Source organism: Stylophora pistillata, chromosome 14 (assembly GCF_964205215.1).
Source record: "Stylophora pistillata chromosome 14, jaStyPist1.2, whole genome shotgun sequence".
Classification (NCBI taxonomy): Eukaryota; Metazoa; Cnidaria; class Anthozoa; order Scleractinia; family Pocilloporidae; genus Stylophora; species Stylophora pistillata.
Window position 1 is genome coordinate 18,401,824 of NC_142532.1, and position 15,941 is coordinate 18,417,764.

At 38.6% G+C, this 15,941-nt stretch overlaps 2 protein-coding genes across 7 annotated transcripts in view; one reads left to right on the forward strand and one right to left on the reverse strand.

Moving 5' to 3' along the window:
• The first annotated feature begins 224 nt into the window (after nucleotides 1-224).
• Nucleotides 225-12,176, forward strand: LOC111325721 (uncharacterized). The gene is made up of 13 exons (XM_022929587.2): nucleotides 225-414; nucleotides 584-617; nucleotides 789-975; nucleotides 2,787-2,893; nucleotides 3,501-3,604; nucleotides 5,019-5,125; nucleotides 5,658-5,859; nucleotides 6,993-7,033; nucleotides 7,119-7,600; nucleotides 9,782-9,833; nucleotides 10,133-10,515; nucleotides 10,803-10,927; nucleotides 11,511-12,176. The coding sequence occupies exons 1-13, from the start codon at nucleotides 380-382 to the stop codon at nucleotides 11,584-11,586; spliced, it is 1,935 nt and encodes a 644-aa protein (XP_022785322.1). The 5' UTR covers nucleotides 225-379; the 3' UTR covers nucleotides 11,587-12,176.
• LOC111325725 (serine/threonine-protein kinase MRCK beta) overlaps nucleotides 11,966-15,941 on the reverse strand; it is a 55,652-nt gene continuing 51,676 nt past the window's right edge. For all 6 annotated transcript variants that reach the window (XM_088745547.1, XM_088745544.1, XM_088745546.1 and 3 more), the window contains one exon: nucleotides 11,966-15,157. The gene's annotated coding sequence lies outside the window, so the exon portion shown is untranslated. The remainder of the gene's footprint in view (nucleotides 15,158-15,941) is intronic.

A 15,941-nucleotide genomic window follows, 5' to 3' on the forward strand; every position in this document is an offset into this window, starting at 1 on the left:
CTGCAAAAATAGGATTTCATCTCTTTTTAAAAGGGCGTTCCGTCCTTGAAATAGATTTTCCGCTTCAAAAAGCTGGAGTTAAAAAGTAGAACGTGCCTAAAGCACAAAGAGAAAGACAGCACAGTTCAATGAGCTTGGCGGCCTGGCAAGGAAAAAGCGAGGTCTGTGTGATGTGAGCCTTGTGATTGGCTAATCTGACAACAAACGTCTATCAGGGATCACATGACCTCAGCAGGCTTGCGAGGCTCGGTAATGGCGACGTGAATCCAGTGTGGCGATATGATTAGTTTTCTTTTTGGCTTGTCGTTGCGATATTTTCCTAAAATTCGAACTTTTACAGGGAGCATACCCTCCCCCAAAAGTCACACTGGCAGTTTTGATGAGTAATAGGAAATATCCGAGGCTAGCGGACGGGTTAGTAGGGGTTTAATTGACAACTTCAGAATCATGCGAGGCCGCCATGTTTTTCATTAATAAACTAGCTGATAGCCGCTATCAAGTCGAGCACAGGGACCAGGAATTCCGAGATGATCCCATGCAATACGCCTTGTAAATAACAATAACATTTTTTTTTCTCTCTTAGGTATAATGACCGGAGTCAGTATCATCCATGCCAGGTTTGTATAGAGTTTAATTTTGGAGCATATGAACTGCAATCCAAACATTCGTTGAGTTTGAGATTTGTTTCTCAATAAAGTAACTTCTCCATCACAAGGGTAAAACCTACTTGTGTTAATTTGCTGTCAGGTATGTTTAAGAATCCCAGTTCGAATGTGTTGTGTTTTCAGGCAAGTTCCAAGTTCTCGTCGAAAATCCATTCCAACTGCAATTCGGAGAGTGGTCGAGAGAGGGAGAGATCGCCAATTAGTTCAACGAATAGTCGAGGAGGTTCACCGTACCCCCGTCATTCAAACTTTTCCCCCCGTTCCCATCGATCAAAGCCCTACAGTCGATCACGAGAAGGAAACAAGAGAGGTTGGTATTACGGGCTGCATGCTTGTATTCAGTAGGTGGACTAGCTTTTAGAATCAATGAAATGTGGCACAGGTGAAGGATCATAAAGATAGATATGTTCTAATTTTGTACTGTTTAGGAAGGTGTCTTAAAAGGTAAAAGGGAATTCCTGTGGAGAAATAAATGAAGAAAAACCTTGTAAAACAAGCCCAACTTCATATGTTTTCTCAGCTCGGAACTTAGACAACAAAGTGGAAATCCACTGCAGGTGTTATGAAAACCTGCTAAACCCAATCTCCTGGCGTTGTCGTAGTATTTGTACATTAATTCAACCTATTATTCTACGAGTTAAAACGGTTCGAAAGGGTGGGTTTTTAGAAGAATCCTAAGAGAGATGTCCACCTCTTCTAATAAAGTTAAATTGTGTCTTTATTTTAAGTTCTCAAAAGGTGAATCAGATGTCTGCATGAATTGGATTTTACTCCACTTAAACGTCCACTGATTCTTATTTTAGTTGTAGTAAAAGGACTTTCATGAGAGCTGACAGGAGATGATAATGGGACAACAGAATTAAATTTTGTCAGGGCATTTTATACAGAAGTGATGGCTGTAGGAACATCATTAGATTGAGGCCTGGCACATTTTACATATGAGAGCTGTGAACTGTTGTAGGATCTCTATCAAAGCAAAGAAAACTCAAAGCTCAAAAGAGGCAAATGCAAAAGACTTAAGCTTAAACTAATGTTGGTCTTTGCTAAGCAACTGATAATGTGTTTATCCATGCAGTTTAGCAAGTCTTGTTTTTTTTCATTTTCTATTTATTTGAAATTGGAATTCAGCAGCAAAAACAGTCTGTATTGCTACAAAACATTCTGTCAAAAAAGATTTAAGCATTCTGCTTGTTAACCAGAACAGGCAAAGTTCTCTGGTAGCAAATAACTCCTTGTTTGATGTGGAGCAAGAAAATTATATCATGTCCTAACTGTGAAAGAGCAGGCAAGCATCAGAAAGGAATACTAAATTTATAAACATGCAATACCTAATCGAAAGTAAGAGAGAGGTTGCAAAGATAATTTCGAGGGAGGGATGTGGTCAAAGTTATAATTTGGTTTGGCTTTGTAGGTTTTTCAGTAAGGAAATGGCTTTAGAATCTTTCCATGTGGAGCCCAATAAAGAGGAAATAATGTAGGATAGTAAATAGGTTCTGGTTTTTTTTTAGGTGGCAACTGAATTAGCTGGAGAAGCCCAGGACAGTAAACACTTAAATTGCTTGCAACTGGTTCTGTTTGAACCTTTAACTTTTTCTACTCCATTTGAAATTAAAGACTTCCCTAGCCCTGCACTCCCTGTTCTCATCAGTAATTCTCAGTACTATTTGCCCTACAATTCTTATGATGATAATAGTCCAGAGAATTTGGTATTTGATCAACTAATAGTCCCCTAAATTGTCCTTTCCTTTTTTTCATCACTTGTCTGCTTGATGTCATATGGATTCTGTCCCTCACGGGAGGTATGGGATAAAGAATTATCATCCAACATTAGCAAAATGTTTTCTAATCAGTAGAGTTCAAAGTCTAAGTTTAATATTTTTTGGCCCTATTTTAGAAACAGTACATTTGGTGTTATTGCTCTGGTGGCATAGGTGACTTACTTTTTTATCTGAATGGATTTGTGCTTGTAAAAACCTGCAAGGTTGTATAACTCAGTTTCCAGTGTAATATTCTTGTGGTTCATTTATGATCACAGCTGTGGAACAGATGACAAGCTAATACAAAATAGCATAAATAAGAATGTCCATCTGTTCTTTAAAACTGCAGTTTTTTGTTCACCAGGTTCTAGCAAGTCTCCAACTGATGCACACAGTCATCATACCCTTCCTAACAGTAACTCGCATGGCAGTGAGCGCCACAGCAAGCCCAACCATGTCAACAGTGACGAGGTGAAATATTTTCTAAAATGTTTAATGTTCTACAGCAGTGAGTTCAAATTTGTGAAAGGAAATACCTCACCAACTACTCATGAAAGATTGGTCGGTTTTTGGAAATAATAGCTGAGAAAAAAAAAAAGACATGAAAAAGGTGGTCTACATTTGTAATTGTCTTGTGCTGGCCACATCTACTCAGTCCTCGACTACTCTGTATCTTTGGCCACCCTGAGGGTGTGTTTCCTAGAATAAAGAATGTGTGTAGGTTTTTGTTTCTTTATCTTTGACACACAGTTGTCCAAGCCCCTAATAATTTGAATTCCTTTTGAATGAGAACAAAATTGATTTCAATACTTCGGAGTAGAATTTGCTCAAAATGTCCTGTCATGTTGTGACATGGTATTTGTCTTTTGAACCCTATTTGAATAAAACATTCTGTTTCAATTTTTTGTTTGTGTGTCACTGAGAGATGAAATATCTTTTTATTGTTCATGCCTGACTCTAATGTTTTCAAAAGTTGCCCTACAAACTACGACATAACAAATGCAATATCACAAAATCTAAAATTAAGAAAGTCGAACACCTTCTCAAGTGTAAGGTGTACTTCTCTTTTGTTTTGCAGACTTTTGTTTGGTCTCAGCACACCAGTTCTTCAGGGAAGGTTTACTATTACAACTGTAAAACAGAAAAGTCCCAATGGGAAAAGCCAAAAGAATGGCTTGAACGGTACTAGAAGCTTTGATAAAATCTTCTCTTAATTTTTTTTTTTTTTTTTTTTTTTTAATAACAAAGCAAAACCATCTGGTCTTGTTTTAGCATTAGGGACCTTAGGCAGTCAGAATGGCCTCACCAAGGAAAAAGGCTATCAAGAAATGAATTTATATTTTTGATAAGAATTTTGTGAATTCCTGGATGTGTTTATCATCTATAGGGATTCCAGACCTCAACTTCAGAAAAATAAATAAATGTTGAGTTTCAAAGACAAAAAGTTGGCAATCTACCATTGAGGTTCATCCTCTGACCATGCAAATTTTGGTGAATTTTATGTCATTGTTTTGCACAGGACAGGTAGGAAATGCAAAGCTCTTGTTCTGCTCATTAAGTCTTTGGCTCAACCACATTCTCTTTGCTGTCATCTTTGTGCCTAAGGTCCCACAAAGAGTGCCGTAATCCTATCTGTATGGTCACAGTTTGTAGAGGTCATAGAATTTGGGTATATTGCAAAAAATACCTTTCACAAGAAATATAGTGGTTGTGCTTTAGCTAAATTTTTGCTACACCAGTTGTTACGGGAATATACACAAACCCATCCACAGGGCTCATTGGTAAAAAATAGTAGATGTCATTGTTGCATCAGACACCTGTAAAGTTCTGTCAGTGTGGTCAAACCTTCAGTAACAAAACATGTCAAAAATTGCATGCTCATTGCCTCCCAAAAGCCGTTATTTTGAACCTTCCTCGACTATCTATCTCCACAAGTGACCAAAACAGAATTTCTCCTTACAATATCAATTCAATATCAAGCAGAAAAGTGATGAGAATAAAGAAAAAGATCAATTAGGGGATTATAAGTTGATCAATACCGAACTCTTCAAACTGACATTATAAGATTAAGATCACCGATCACTTCACGTGCACCTCCGCCAATGTAATCTATATCATAACTTGCACTTATTGCAAAAAGATATACATCGGCGAAACAGGCAGAAGACTACCACCAATAACGTAGCTCCATTTTCTGCCTTTAAAAGCACACACAACCCACAATTCCTCTATTCGCCCCGACGAAGGGTAACGCTTGAAACGTCGGCTTTTGTAATCATTACGGTGGCCAATTTACCATTTCAACTTTGTTGATATATCTAAATTATGACATTATAAGAACTGTGTGGTAGACGGTAAGGAGAATTAGTGTTGAGATCTTGGGGAGTGGAAGGGTTAAGAAATGTAAGAACTGCTGACTAGTGCAATGTAACAAGAAAAAAATTTCTCTGTGTTTAAATAAAATATAGTTAAGCCCATCAAAATTAAGCAGAGGAATTTTGCCTAGTGCCTGAATAATTATTTAATTTTCTGATGCTTAATGCACACATCTGATTTTAGGTATTATTTGAGTGAAATATCATTTTTGTTCATACAGAGAAAGAAGAGAGAAAGAGAGGAAAGACAGAGAAAAAAGAGATTTTGTGGCAGCCAAAGATGGACGGGAAAACCGAGAGCATCTGGCTTCCTCCAAACCCAGCAAATGTGAGTTATCTTCAGTTAAATTACATGCTTCAACTCTCACAAGTGTTCACCAGTAACTTTTCCCTCCTTTCCTTATCAATATCGTATTCAGCAAAAAGGCAATAAAAATTGACAGAATTATTCTGCAAAAGATACTATTTAATACAATAACAAGTTGGTTTCACTTCAAATCACATCAAGAGGGAAGAATTACTGCTTGGATCTTGTGAGGGGAAGGGTTCTTTGGTATTTTATATTGAAATACCCTAATATCTCAAAAACACTCCTCTGCAGGCTTCAGAGACCCCCAAAAATTAATCTCCAACAAAGAAAGCTTTTGACATGGTCTCACATACTGTCAGTCGCCATCTTAAATTAATTAAGCACCTGTAGTTCCCCATGAGAGCTCACCAGATATCATTTTGACTTCCATGGTTTACTTTAACCAAAAGCTGTTTAATTAGAAATGGGGTTGCTTATTAGAGTGGGTTAGACTGACTACTTCAGAAAAGCTGGAGTTTGTGGACTCATTTATATCTTGCAATTCTTTCAGACATTTCCCCTTCAAAGAATATTCATCGAGATCATCATAGCTCAAGTGATAAGCGAGATGGAAACCATACAGAGAGTAGGAACATGTCCACTGAGCAGAAAAAAGAAATCCAGCAGAGACTGTTGGGAACAACTGACAGAGGATCTCCGGTTGTCAAAACTTCTTGTGTACACACAACTGCTCTTCCAACAGTTGTCTATAGGTGAGTGGATATAACATTGTTAATTGTACTAAAAGTGCTTTTGCTTGATTTTTCCTTTTTGCCCAGATATTTTTTAGGCCTCTGTGCCCATCTCACACATGTTAGATTTTTGTGTCACGTTCACCAAATAAGGAGATTACTCTCCAGGCAATCATTATCATTGACAAGAGCTTGTGTTAGTAATTAAATTGGTCATAATAAATTTTTTAATAATTTATTAAAGAATAAGTTGTTCATAATACCTCATGGCCAGTTTTAGGCCCTTTTTTTGTAAAGGGATTGATTATCCAGATTGTTGTTACTTACCTATAATCCACTCTAGTCTATAAGTTAACACCCTCGTAGAATCCTTCTTTCTCAAACTCATTGATAATTCATAAAGTCAACTACAAATCACTGCATATATACCACATCATGTACATGTGTTTGGATACCCAATGAAAAACTGGATGAAAATCTTTAGAGATTTGGATACAATATCCAAATGTCCACTGATTCTCGGAAAATCATATGACATCAATAAAATAATTTTAAGTAAATGGCATCTCAAGCAAACAACAAAATTTTATTTCCTTCAAAGATTGTAATAAAATAGTTGGGAATTTCACATGTTATCGCAGTTTGTAGAATTTATGACGAGTTTAACAATACATATATCAAAGGTTACTCCCTCAAATACTTAACTGACATAATCTGTATCGCCCATTTGTTCTTGTAAACTGTAGATTTTGGAAAAGAATTGATAATAGACGCGTTTTCCTCATCAGAAGTTTTGGGTATCCGAAAGCTTGAACTTGACTCGTCCATCTTGCACAGTAAACTGAATTGATAAACTGTAATAAGTTGGGTAACTCCCAAATGGAACATTCCAACGAAACCAATTTTATCACATTCTCTAGCTATTGTTAACAAACAATAATCAGCAACTCGTTTCAGAAGCTATACCAAAAACTCATGCTTCTTGTTTCATCGGGGGTTACGAACACCTTGAAACAATAAAAGCACTCAGCCTGCGGCCTCATGCTTTCATCTGTTTCTCGGTGTTTGGAACCCCTGATGAGACACTCGCACTAATTTTTGATATATTACATAAAGGTTCCTAAGCATGCTAATTTTTTCTCTCTTTTTATTAGACCTTCTCCTACTGTGGCTAATATGGGAGGAGAATCTGCTGGTAAGGTTTTGTTGCTTAATTTAAGGACAGATGAACCCTAAAAATTGTTATCTTTTTGTTTATTATATCTCCTTTTAAATTGCAGTTTCACCCACTGGAAGCTTACAAGATGTTTCTCCTCCAACCACTCCTTCTTCACGCTCCAACATGTATGAGCCATCCTCACACACTCCTTCGCCAAATATAGTCACAGCGGTTTCACCTCAAGTTGCTCAGCAGCATGGAGTACCTTCTCCTCAATTCTCAACCCGGCATTCGGCAATGCCCTTAGCACCAAATGTATTCCCCCAAGCACCTGCAGTTACAGGTGCTCCAAGAGCAGTGCCACAGCAGTACCAGTATCCTGTAGGGCATCCTCATATTCAGAATGACTATAGACAGCAGTATGTGAATAGCAACAGTGCACCACCTTGGCTTCAAGTTAATAATGCGGCATTACCTCTCCCGGCAACACACGTCCCCTCACCCCAGCAACCAGTGATGTTTAACCAACAGATTTCTTCGCAGACAGCCCTTCATCCACTACAGCAAGCCACACTAGTGCTCCAACAAAGAAAGATGTCAGAGGTTTGTGTAAATGATTTTTGGAGTTGAAATGATGAAATTTTACCAGATTATCACTGAAATTTTCCAATGGTGCTACTTTTTTTTTTTTTAACATGAATTCCATCATCTAAGTCATGTCTTTGACAACCCTACATCAATCATAGGCATCAGGGATGTAGCTCAAGTTTTAACAGGCGGGAATCTAGCAATGATAGGCAGGTATTTAGGCTGAAGGCCTACTCTAGCGTGCCTTTGGCACACTATTCCTAAGGGGTCCCAGGGCATGCCTCCCCAGGAAATTTTGAAAATGCATACTCTCGGAGATGCATTTTCCTCAATTTTTGGGGCAAAATCAAGGGCATTCATTATTTCGCATACATGAAGTACAAATACCCCTGGCCATTAAGCCTGCAAAATGGACTATGTATATGTGCACGATCCTTCGCAGTAAAGCACTATTTAAGCAATAGTGAAAATCAGACCTGAAAAAAATTCAGGCCTGTACGGGATTCGAACCACTGACCTCTGCGATACTAGTGCAGCGCTCTACCAATTGAGCTAACAAGCCAACTGGGAGCAGGCCATCAAATTAATTCGACATAAACCCGTAGATGATAAATCAAACAACAAACATATGAAATACATATATATGAACTGCGGTTATGAAACGTATATGTGCACGATCCTTCGCAGTAAAGCACTATTCAAGCAATAGTGAAAATCAGACCTGAAAAAAATTCAGGCCTGTACAGGATTCGAACCACTGACCTCTGCGATACTAGTGCAGGGCTCTACCAATTGAGCTAACAAGCCAACTGGGAGCAGGCCATCAAATTAATTCGACATAAACCCGTAGATGATAAATCAAACAACAAACATATGAAATACATATATATGAACTGCGGTTATGAAACGTATATGTGCACGATCCTTCGCAGTAAAGCACTATTCAAGCAATAGTGAAAATCAGACCTGCAAAAAATTCAGGCCTGTACGGGATTCAAACCACTGACCTCTGTGATACTAGTGCAGCGCTCTACCAATTGAGCTAACAAGCCAACTGGGAGCAGGCCATCAAATTAATTCGACATAAACCCGTAGATGATAAATCAAACAACAAACATATGAAATACATATATATGAACTGCGGTTATGAAATGTATATGTGCACGATCCTTCGCAGTAAAGCACTATTCAAGCAATAGTGAAAATCAGACCTGAAAAAAATTCAGGCCTGTACGGGATTCGAACCACTGACCTCTGCGATACTAGTGCAGCGCTCTACCAATTGAGCTAACAAGCCAACTGGGAGCAGGCCATCAAATTAATTCGACATAAACTCGTAGATGATAAATCAAACAACAAACATATGAAATACATATATATGAACTGCGGTTATGAAACGTATATGTGCACGATCCTTCACAGTAAAGCACTATTAGTGCTTTACTGCAAAGGATCGTGCACATATACGTTTCATAACCGCAGTTCATATATATGTATTTCATATGTTTGTTGTTTAAAATGGACTATGCGATGTGAATGGATGTGAATGATGTGATCGTCGCTCTAAATGGTGTGTTTACAATCCTTTTAGTTCAGGAAAGACAGCAATGAAGGTGTAAACAAACAAAATAAATAAATAACAATCTTCTGACAACATTTAAAAACATTTTGGAGGAAGAAGTAGTGCTTTACAGCTGGAAAAGTCATGTTCACAGCTGGGTAATTTTCCCGGCTTCTGCCTATTATCTACATCCCTGGCATTATTGAAGAATTCTTTGTATTAAACAAACCCCATCACTTGGTAACAGTTGTCAGAGTCTAATGATGAAAGAAGCACAATGCAATTTTCAGGTTGTGGAGGAGAAAGTGAAAATGCTAGTCTATCATTTGTGTCCTGTATTATTCAAGCAGACTTCAGTGACAATTCAACAGCACCTATCTTTCCTCCTTTGTGGAGATGGCCATCATGAGAGTAAAGTGTCTTGCCTGGGGACAAGACACAATGACCTAGCCAGCATTCAAACAAAGACCTCATGATCTGGCTTTTAACACACAAACCATAAGGCTACACATCTCCCACAATGGGAGAAATCACTAGTTTGATCATACAAGATACTGGATGCAATGGCAGGAGCAACACCCTTGGATCAATCATAACTGGCTTTTGTTATTAATTTGGTTTTTCTTTTGCTGTAGGCACAAGCTGGTGCTGCAGGGGTAGGGAATATGCAGCCATCATATCCAGTGGGTAAGAAGCTATTAGTTTGCATCCAATCAAGGTATTGAAACAAGTGGCAACAATTTGAGCTGTGGTTCTTGCCTAACTGAGTAGCATCTGTGCCACTCAGTCTGAAGCAATTCAAAGTTTCTAATCAGTGGAGCTCACCACTCAAGTGAAGTCATGTAGTTTCTGTTGCACATGGTTATGACTGTCAGGCTCTTTTCTTTTGTCGTGTTGGTATCCAATTTCCCCTTTTGTAGAAGTATTTTTCTATATTGTACTCCATCCTTTTTAATTCTTAGCTATGTCTTCTTGTTGAAAAATAGCAACAGCCTCGACAGTGCCGCATGCAGCACCTCTTCCACAGCTAGCAGTCTCCCCAGTCTCTGTGGCCATGCATAGAAAGGAAGACAGATCACATGCTCACAGCTCACCTGGTTCTCCTGTGGTGTTTACTCAACATCCACCTGTACCAGTTGTAAATGACTCCAGCAGCTCGCATTCACATCACTCCTCGCACCAACAGCTTGCATCTAGCTCCAGTGTAGTGTCATCTAGTCCTCTTTCTCACTCCTCAAACGCGTCAAGTCCAGTACCTGCAGTTCAACCTGCAGTTCCTACTGTCAACTTACAGGCAATAGCAAAATATGTAGATAAAAATCTCACATCTCATTTGTCAGCCTGGCCAACTGAGGTGATGGATAGACAAGTAAGGACTTAAATGTAATGACAATAACTTGATACAGCTGGAGTTGAAAGCAAATGTGGCAAGCTCTTGGCTAGGCATCAACTTGTTCAATGCATTCATACAAAACTTTGGTTACCGCTTTGATTGCTTGACTTTACCTGTAGGACATGTAAAGGTTGAAACAGCTATTATGTTTTGTACTTCCATGTTGTAATAGGTTTGCTATTTACAAGGTATTGTTGTAGCGTAGGGTGATTCCATGAAATACTGTGTTAGTGAGTCTTAATTGTTCTAATATTTTGTTTTAGTTGCATAAACTATGGGAGGAAACAAGTTCATTTTCAAATGATAGTGACAAAGCTAAAATAGAACAAATGCAGCTACAGTCTGAAGCAGGTTTTATGGAAATGAGACTAGAGACAGCAAGTAGAAGGTGAGAAATATTAAGAACTTGTTCAACCACTGTTAACCCTTTAAATCCTAACATCAGTATGCATAATCTGTATAATCTCCATACTGTTCTCGATGCATTTCCAAAGGTGCAGACAAGGAGCATCTGTCAAACAATCAAGGGCTTGTTTAGTTTTTGATCTTTTCCTATATTCTTGTAACCTTGGTCTTTGATTTAGGGGTGATATTGTAAGGAGAAATTAGATTCTAGTCACTCTTAAGGGTTAATAAGTTTGTCGTATGGTCTTCATTTTTGTGATGGCATTTATATTGTATCAAATCCTGGCGGTTTTTGTCCATGACATGTGTTAAGCTCTTTAATAGCAGGAATCTGCTTTTCTTAGTTTGATTTTCTTTGATATATTGAAGTCATTCACTTTCTATATTGCATACTACATGGGGCATTTTTTTATTATTTCTTAGAGGTAACACCAACTTGCAATAGAATATTTTTGTTTTTCTTTTTATCGCTCTAAAAGCTAACTTTGTTTAACTTAAAAAAAATATATCTGTGATAAAGATACTTCACGGCTGGTAATTGTATTGTATTTCTATTTCCTGTGCAGAATTTCTTCATTGAAAGGGATGACGAGGACTTTAGAAGCATTACTGGCTGATTCAGAGGCTAAATTCTTGTCCTAGTGAAATAATGAGTCGAGTTCAGTGAGAACTGGACATGATGAAGTCGAGCAAGAGAAAGCAAGCGAGAAATAGTGACAGCACAGATGGTACAGCTGCAATCTTCAAAGACCAAAATGATAGCTATAGTCATACCGCAGGAGCAATGTACAGAGCTGTTGATTAGGAAATCTTAAGGATGTGAACAATCACAACTAAACCCAGTCTTAGGTGACTTGCAGAGTAGTGAAAGATAAATTGGTAGGCTGTTAATACAATTCAAGTTTCTGTTTAATGAGGTAACTCTCTGTGTTGATGTTGAGTATTGGGTAGATATATTGCTTGGCAAAGCCAAGGGTATTTGTTAGGTTGAAACTCACACTCCACAGATCCCTGGTCTTAATTTCATTTTTTTTTTTTTTTTTTTTTTCTGTCCCTCCTCTCCATAGTGAACTTTAAAGCAACAAAACCGTAATGAAAGGTACAAGCCATTGTAAAATATGACACGTAACTGATGACAAAGTAAAGAAATATTTACTTTCTAAATGTCATTTTGAGTATTTGTATGAAACATGCCATCAAATAACCCAATTAATAAAGTGTTTATGGTATGATGTGCGGTGTCTACCATTAATAGTCAGTCTTACGCCGCTGGTATTTGGGAGGAGGGGGATCGCTGGCGCGCCGAAAGAGCCGGACCTGAACGGGAGATTGAGGGCAGCTGAAGATGGGGGTTGATTCGTGGTCTGTGTGGTTCATTCGCATCTTAAGCATTACTATCGAGCTGTAGTATGATTTAATATGAGAAGAAGCTTGTGTTGTCGCAAAGAAACTCGAAAAGCAGAGACGCTATGTGGCATTTGATGGGAAAACGTCGTGGTGTTTTTTAAATCTGAAAGAACCTACTTATTAGAGAAGTCCGCTGGGTTATGGTCTACGCTTTGGCGAACACCCATACTTTTCCTATCAGAGAAACCCGTAATTCGTTGTTGGGGGTCAAGTTTTTAAAGTGCCACTGAGATCAAAATTTTCGTACATCATTTTTTTTCACTTTCGTGTTCAGTGTGACTCCTTCACCTCTGCTGTACAATTGCGGGCTCGGCTGGAGCATGTTTTCTGTAATGGCGGACGATTTTTGGACGACATTGAAGCGGTAAAAATTGGTCATCGAAGGTTTGTTTTTAGTTTTTAATGGCAAAAAGGGTTTTTAATTACCCAATTCAACATTCTTTAAATAATTTAGCCCAAAATAAAATGGTCAATTTTCGTCTCAGGGGTACTTTAAAGGAAACTAAAAAGTAAGAGGATTTCTTTCACCCTGAACCAGCCTTGGTCTACGATGAAACCGATATCAGTCTAGTGCGCCAGCATTCACAGTTGATGTTTTGCCTTCCTTTGTTCCTTTCATGTGCTTTGTTTTCATTAGTTTGTGTTTTCTTCATATGGTCCTGGCCCGTGGTAAAGAAAGGAGAATTTATTACTGAACATCTTTCTTAGACCCACAGAGTGCCCTTGGACTCCTCTCTCTCTCTCTCTCTCTCTCTCTCTCTCTCTAGGAAACCAATCCTCTCACCCTGTGTTCTAGAATTGAGCAAAGTCGGAAATTGAGAAAGAAGACCTAATTCCACTTCAACAGAAGAAAAAAACCTTTTTCAGCCCTAGCAATGCCGGATATTTTATTTTTTAATGCCGCCCAAAGTTATAATGATTCTAAAATTATGTATACATACCAGGTAAAAAATCTCGCATTTTAATAACTAAAGCCGAGAGCGCACTTATTAAGAACACTTCGTATTCACAATTAGTACAAACTTAAAGATACTAACTTGAAGTACCGTCACTGTCATCGGGATCAAATTAACTAATTATAGGGAACGCAACGCCTTTCGATTAAGTGTCGCAAAGCCAACACCACAGTAATCAAATCTGCCAATCAGAGGAAAGGGAAAAGTTTTTAAAGCCAAAGCGAACTTAATGTAAAACAACCAAACTGCCTGAAAGGCGGGAAAACGCTGGCGATCAAGTCGTGCTTGGTTTTAGTGTTGTATCTGATTGGTTTAGAGATTGGCGCGAGTTTTCTAGACCAATCATAGAGCGAAGTAAAGCAAAACCAACGCAATCTCAATTCATCATTGGCTATCAGGACTAAGGACTGAAACAAACAAAGATAACGAAGAATTAAGAAGTTCGCTGCTAATTTTCTATTATGTGATCCCGTTAACAGAAGTTACATTATGAACAATTCTGAGTCAAACTACGGCCACACCTTTGGCAACCACGTTCACAAATTAAAGAACGGTCACTACAAGATTAGGTGGGAAAAAACAAATACAGATATAAAACTTTATTATTACACGACTCGGGCAGTCAGAGGGCCAATAACTAAAATCAACCAATCAAAATGCTCTATTGCCGTTCAATATTCTCTCAGTATTGGACCGGGCACTGTCCCGAGTGGTCCCGAATGATACCGCACTTGTGTCCCTTTGAACTTCAGTCGTATAATAAATCTCTAATTAACCAAGCTTGCTCGGGACCGTACTGGAAGAATATCGGCCCTCGGTCTTTTTTGAACGTACCTCGCTGCGCTCGGTCCGTACTGTCAAGACCTCGCGCCGATATTCTCCCAGTAAGGCCCTCGCGCTTGGTTGATAAGATATATGTATTAAACAGCACTCATACATAACGCCTCTATTTCCACATTAAAACTTCTCTTAGTGCAATTACATATTCGTTTCATTCTCGATAAAAGCAACTCCGTCTAAATGTCACTCCCAATTGATAAAATATCTCACGTTGTATCCATTCTCACGTCTACAAAATATTATCTGTAAATGTTCGCTCTTACAAGCAAAATAAAACTAAAAACTACCAAATTACTAACACCCAACCATTCAACGTTTCATTCCTACATTATTTTGTGTGGTCAATAATAATTTTCTACAAGATTACTTAACTTTCCTACAGACAGTTGTTACAAGTCGAGATGTTTTTCCCACACAAAAAAAATTCATTGTTTCTTTGACTGACACAACATCGAAATAGCGATCAATCACCGAGAAAAGGCGAAAATACTGTTTAAGATGTACAACTCGCATTACGTATAACTATCAACAATATTCAGCACCTCTGCTTCCTGCCTTGTAAAAAAGCTCATAATTTGCCAGCTGACTCAGAGATATCGTGGCATCTCCACTCCACTCCTTCGCAGCCAATGTCTGATCTTGTCACGCAACACGCTAGTGAGAGCTCCTTACGAGTGTCACGCAACAAGGTCTTTGTAGAGAGCGTGTGGCCTGACGGAACAAACAGCAGATGCAAAGGAGACTACATTCCCATATAAAGATCAGTTTGCAATCAAGTTTTGTTAACCAGCCCTGCCGGTTGATCAATAAATGTGATATTCACGTAAATACCACTCGCTGCTTTGGTTCCAGACCAAGCAGTTGTGCACACATGCGTGTGTGTGTGTGTGTGTGTGTGTGTCACAAAGTTATTCAACAATTAAACTAATTTCTTATGATATATATTTTTCCACGCCAATGTACACAGGATCAACCAATGACTTGATCAGTAATCTTGAAAAGATCGCTAGCTGCAGAGAAACCAAACGACATATTAGGTAATGTCCCTTTAACACTGTAATCCCTACGAGTGACTAGGACCTAATTTTTCCAAGGGAGGGGTGAGACAGGCATCCTTTAATAATAATAACAATAATAATAATAATAATAATAATAATAACAATAATATAATAATAATAATAATAATAATATTAATAATAACAATAATAATATTAATATTAATAACCAGCATCTTGAGGAGAACGATTTAATGGAGGGTGCGCAGAGGGGGGCACGTGCAGGGTGGAGTGGAACAACAGACAACTTATTGATCGACCGAACAGTTGCGTTGGATTGTCATAGGAGGAGGCGTAATTTAAGCGTGGCCTGGATTGATGTTAAAAAGGCGTACGATTCTGTAGATCATAGTTGGTTGAATGGAGTGATGACGTTACACAGGTTTCCCACATGGTTGTGTAAAGTCATCGCTAAACTGTGTAAGAGCTGGAACACAAAGATAGTGGCGATCACAAGGGAAGGGAGACAGACCTCCGAAAGGATTAACTTCAACAGAGGGTTACCACAGGGGGATGCATTGTGCCCGAGGCTGTTCACCGTATGCTTGAACCCAGTGGCATGGAAGATCAGAGCCGCTGAAGGATACCGGATGTCCAAACCTATTAACAGCAAGGTTACGGGACTCTTGTATATTGATGATATCAAGATCTTTGCTGCATCGGAGAGTAAGCTTGAACGGATTATGAAGATGGTTAAGTCATCTATGGAGGATGTGGGGCGCTTCAGTGGAACCTAAAG

Coding starts and splice junctions, on each gene's coding strand:
- LOC111325721 (XM_022929587.2), top strand. CDS start 380: ATGAGTAATAGGAAATATCCGAGGCTAGCGGACGG. Junction 415..583: donor TATCCGAGGCTAGCGGACGG/GTTAGTAGGGGT, acceptor TTTCTCTCTTAG/GTATAATGACCGGAGTCAGT. Junction 5,126..5,657: donor TTCCTCCAAACCCAGCAAAT/GTGAGTTATCTT, acceptor CAATTCTTTCAG/ACATTTCCCCTTCAAAGAAT.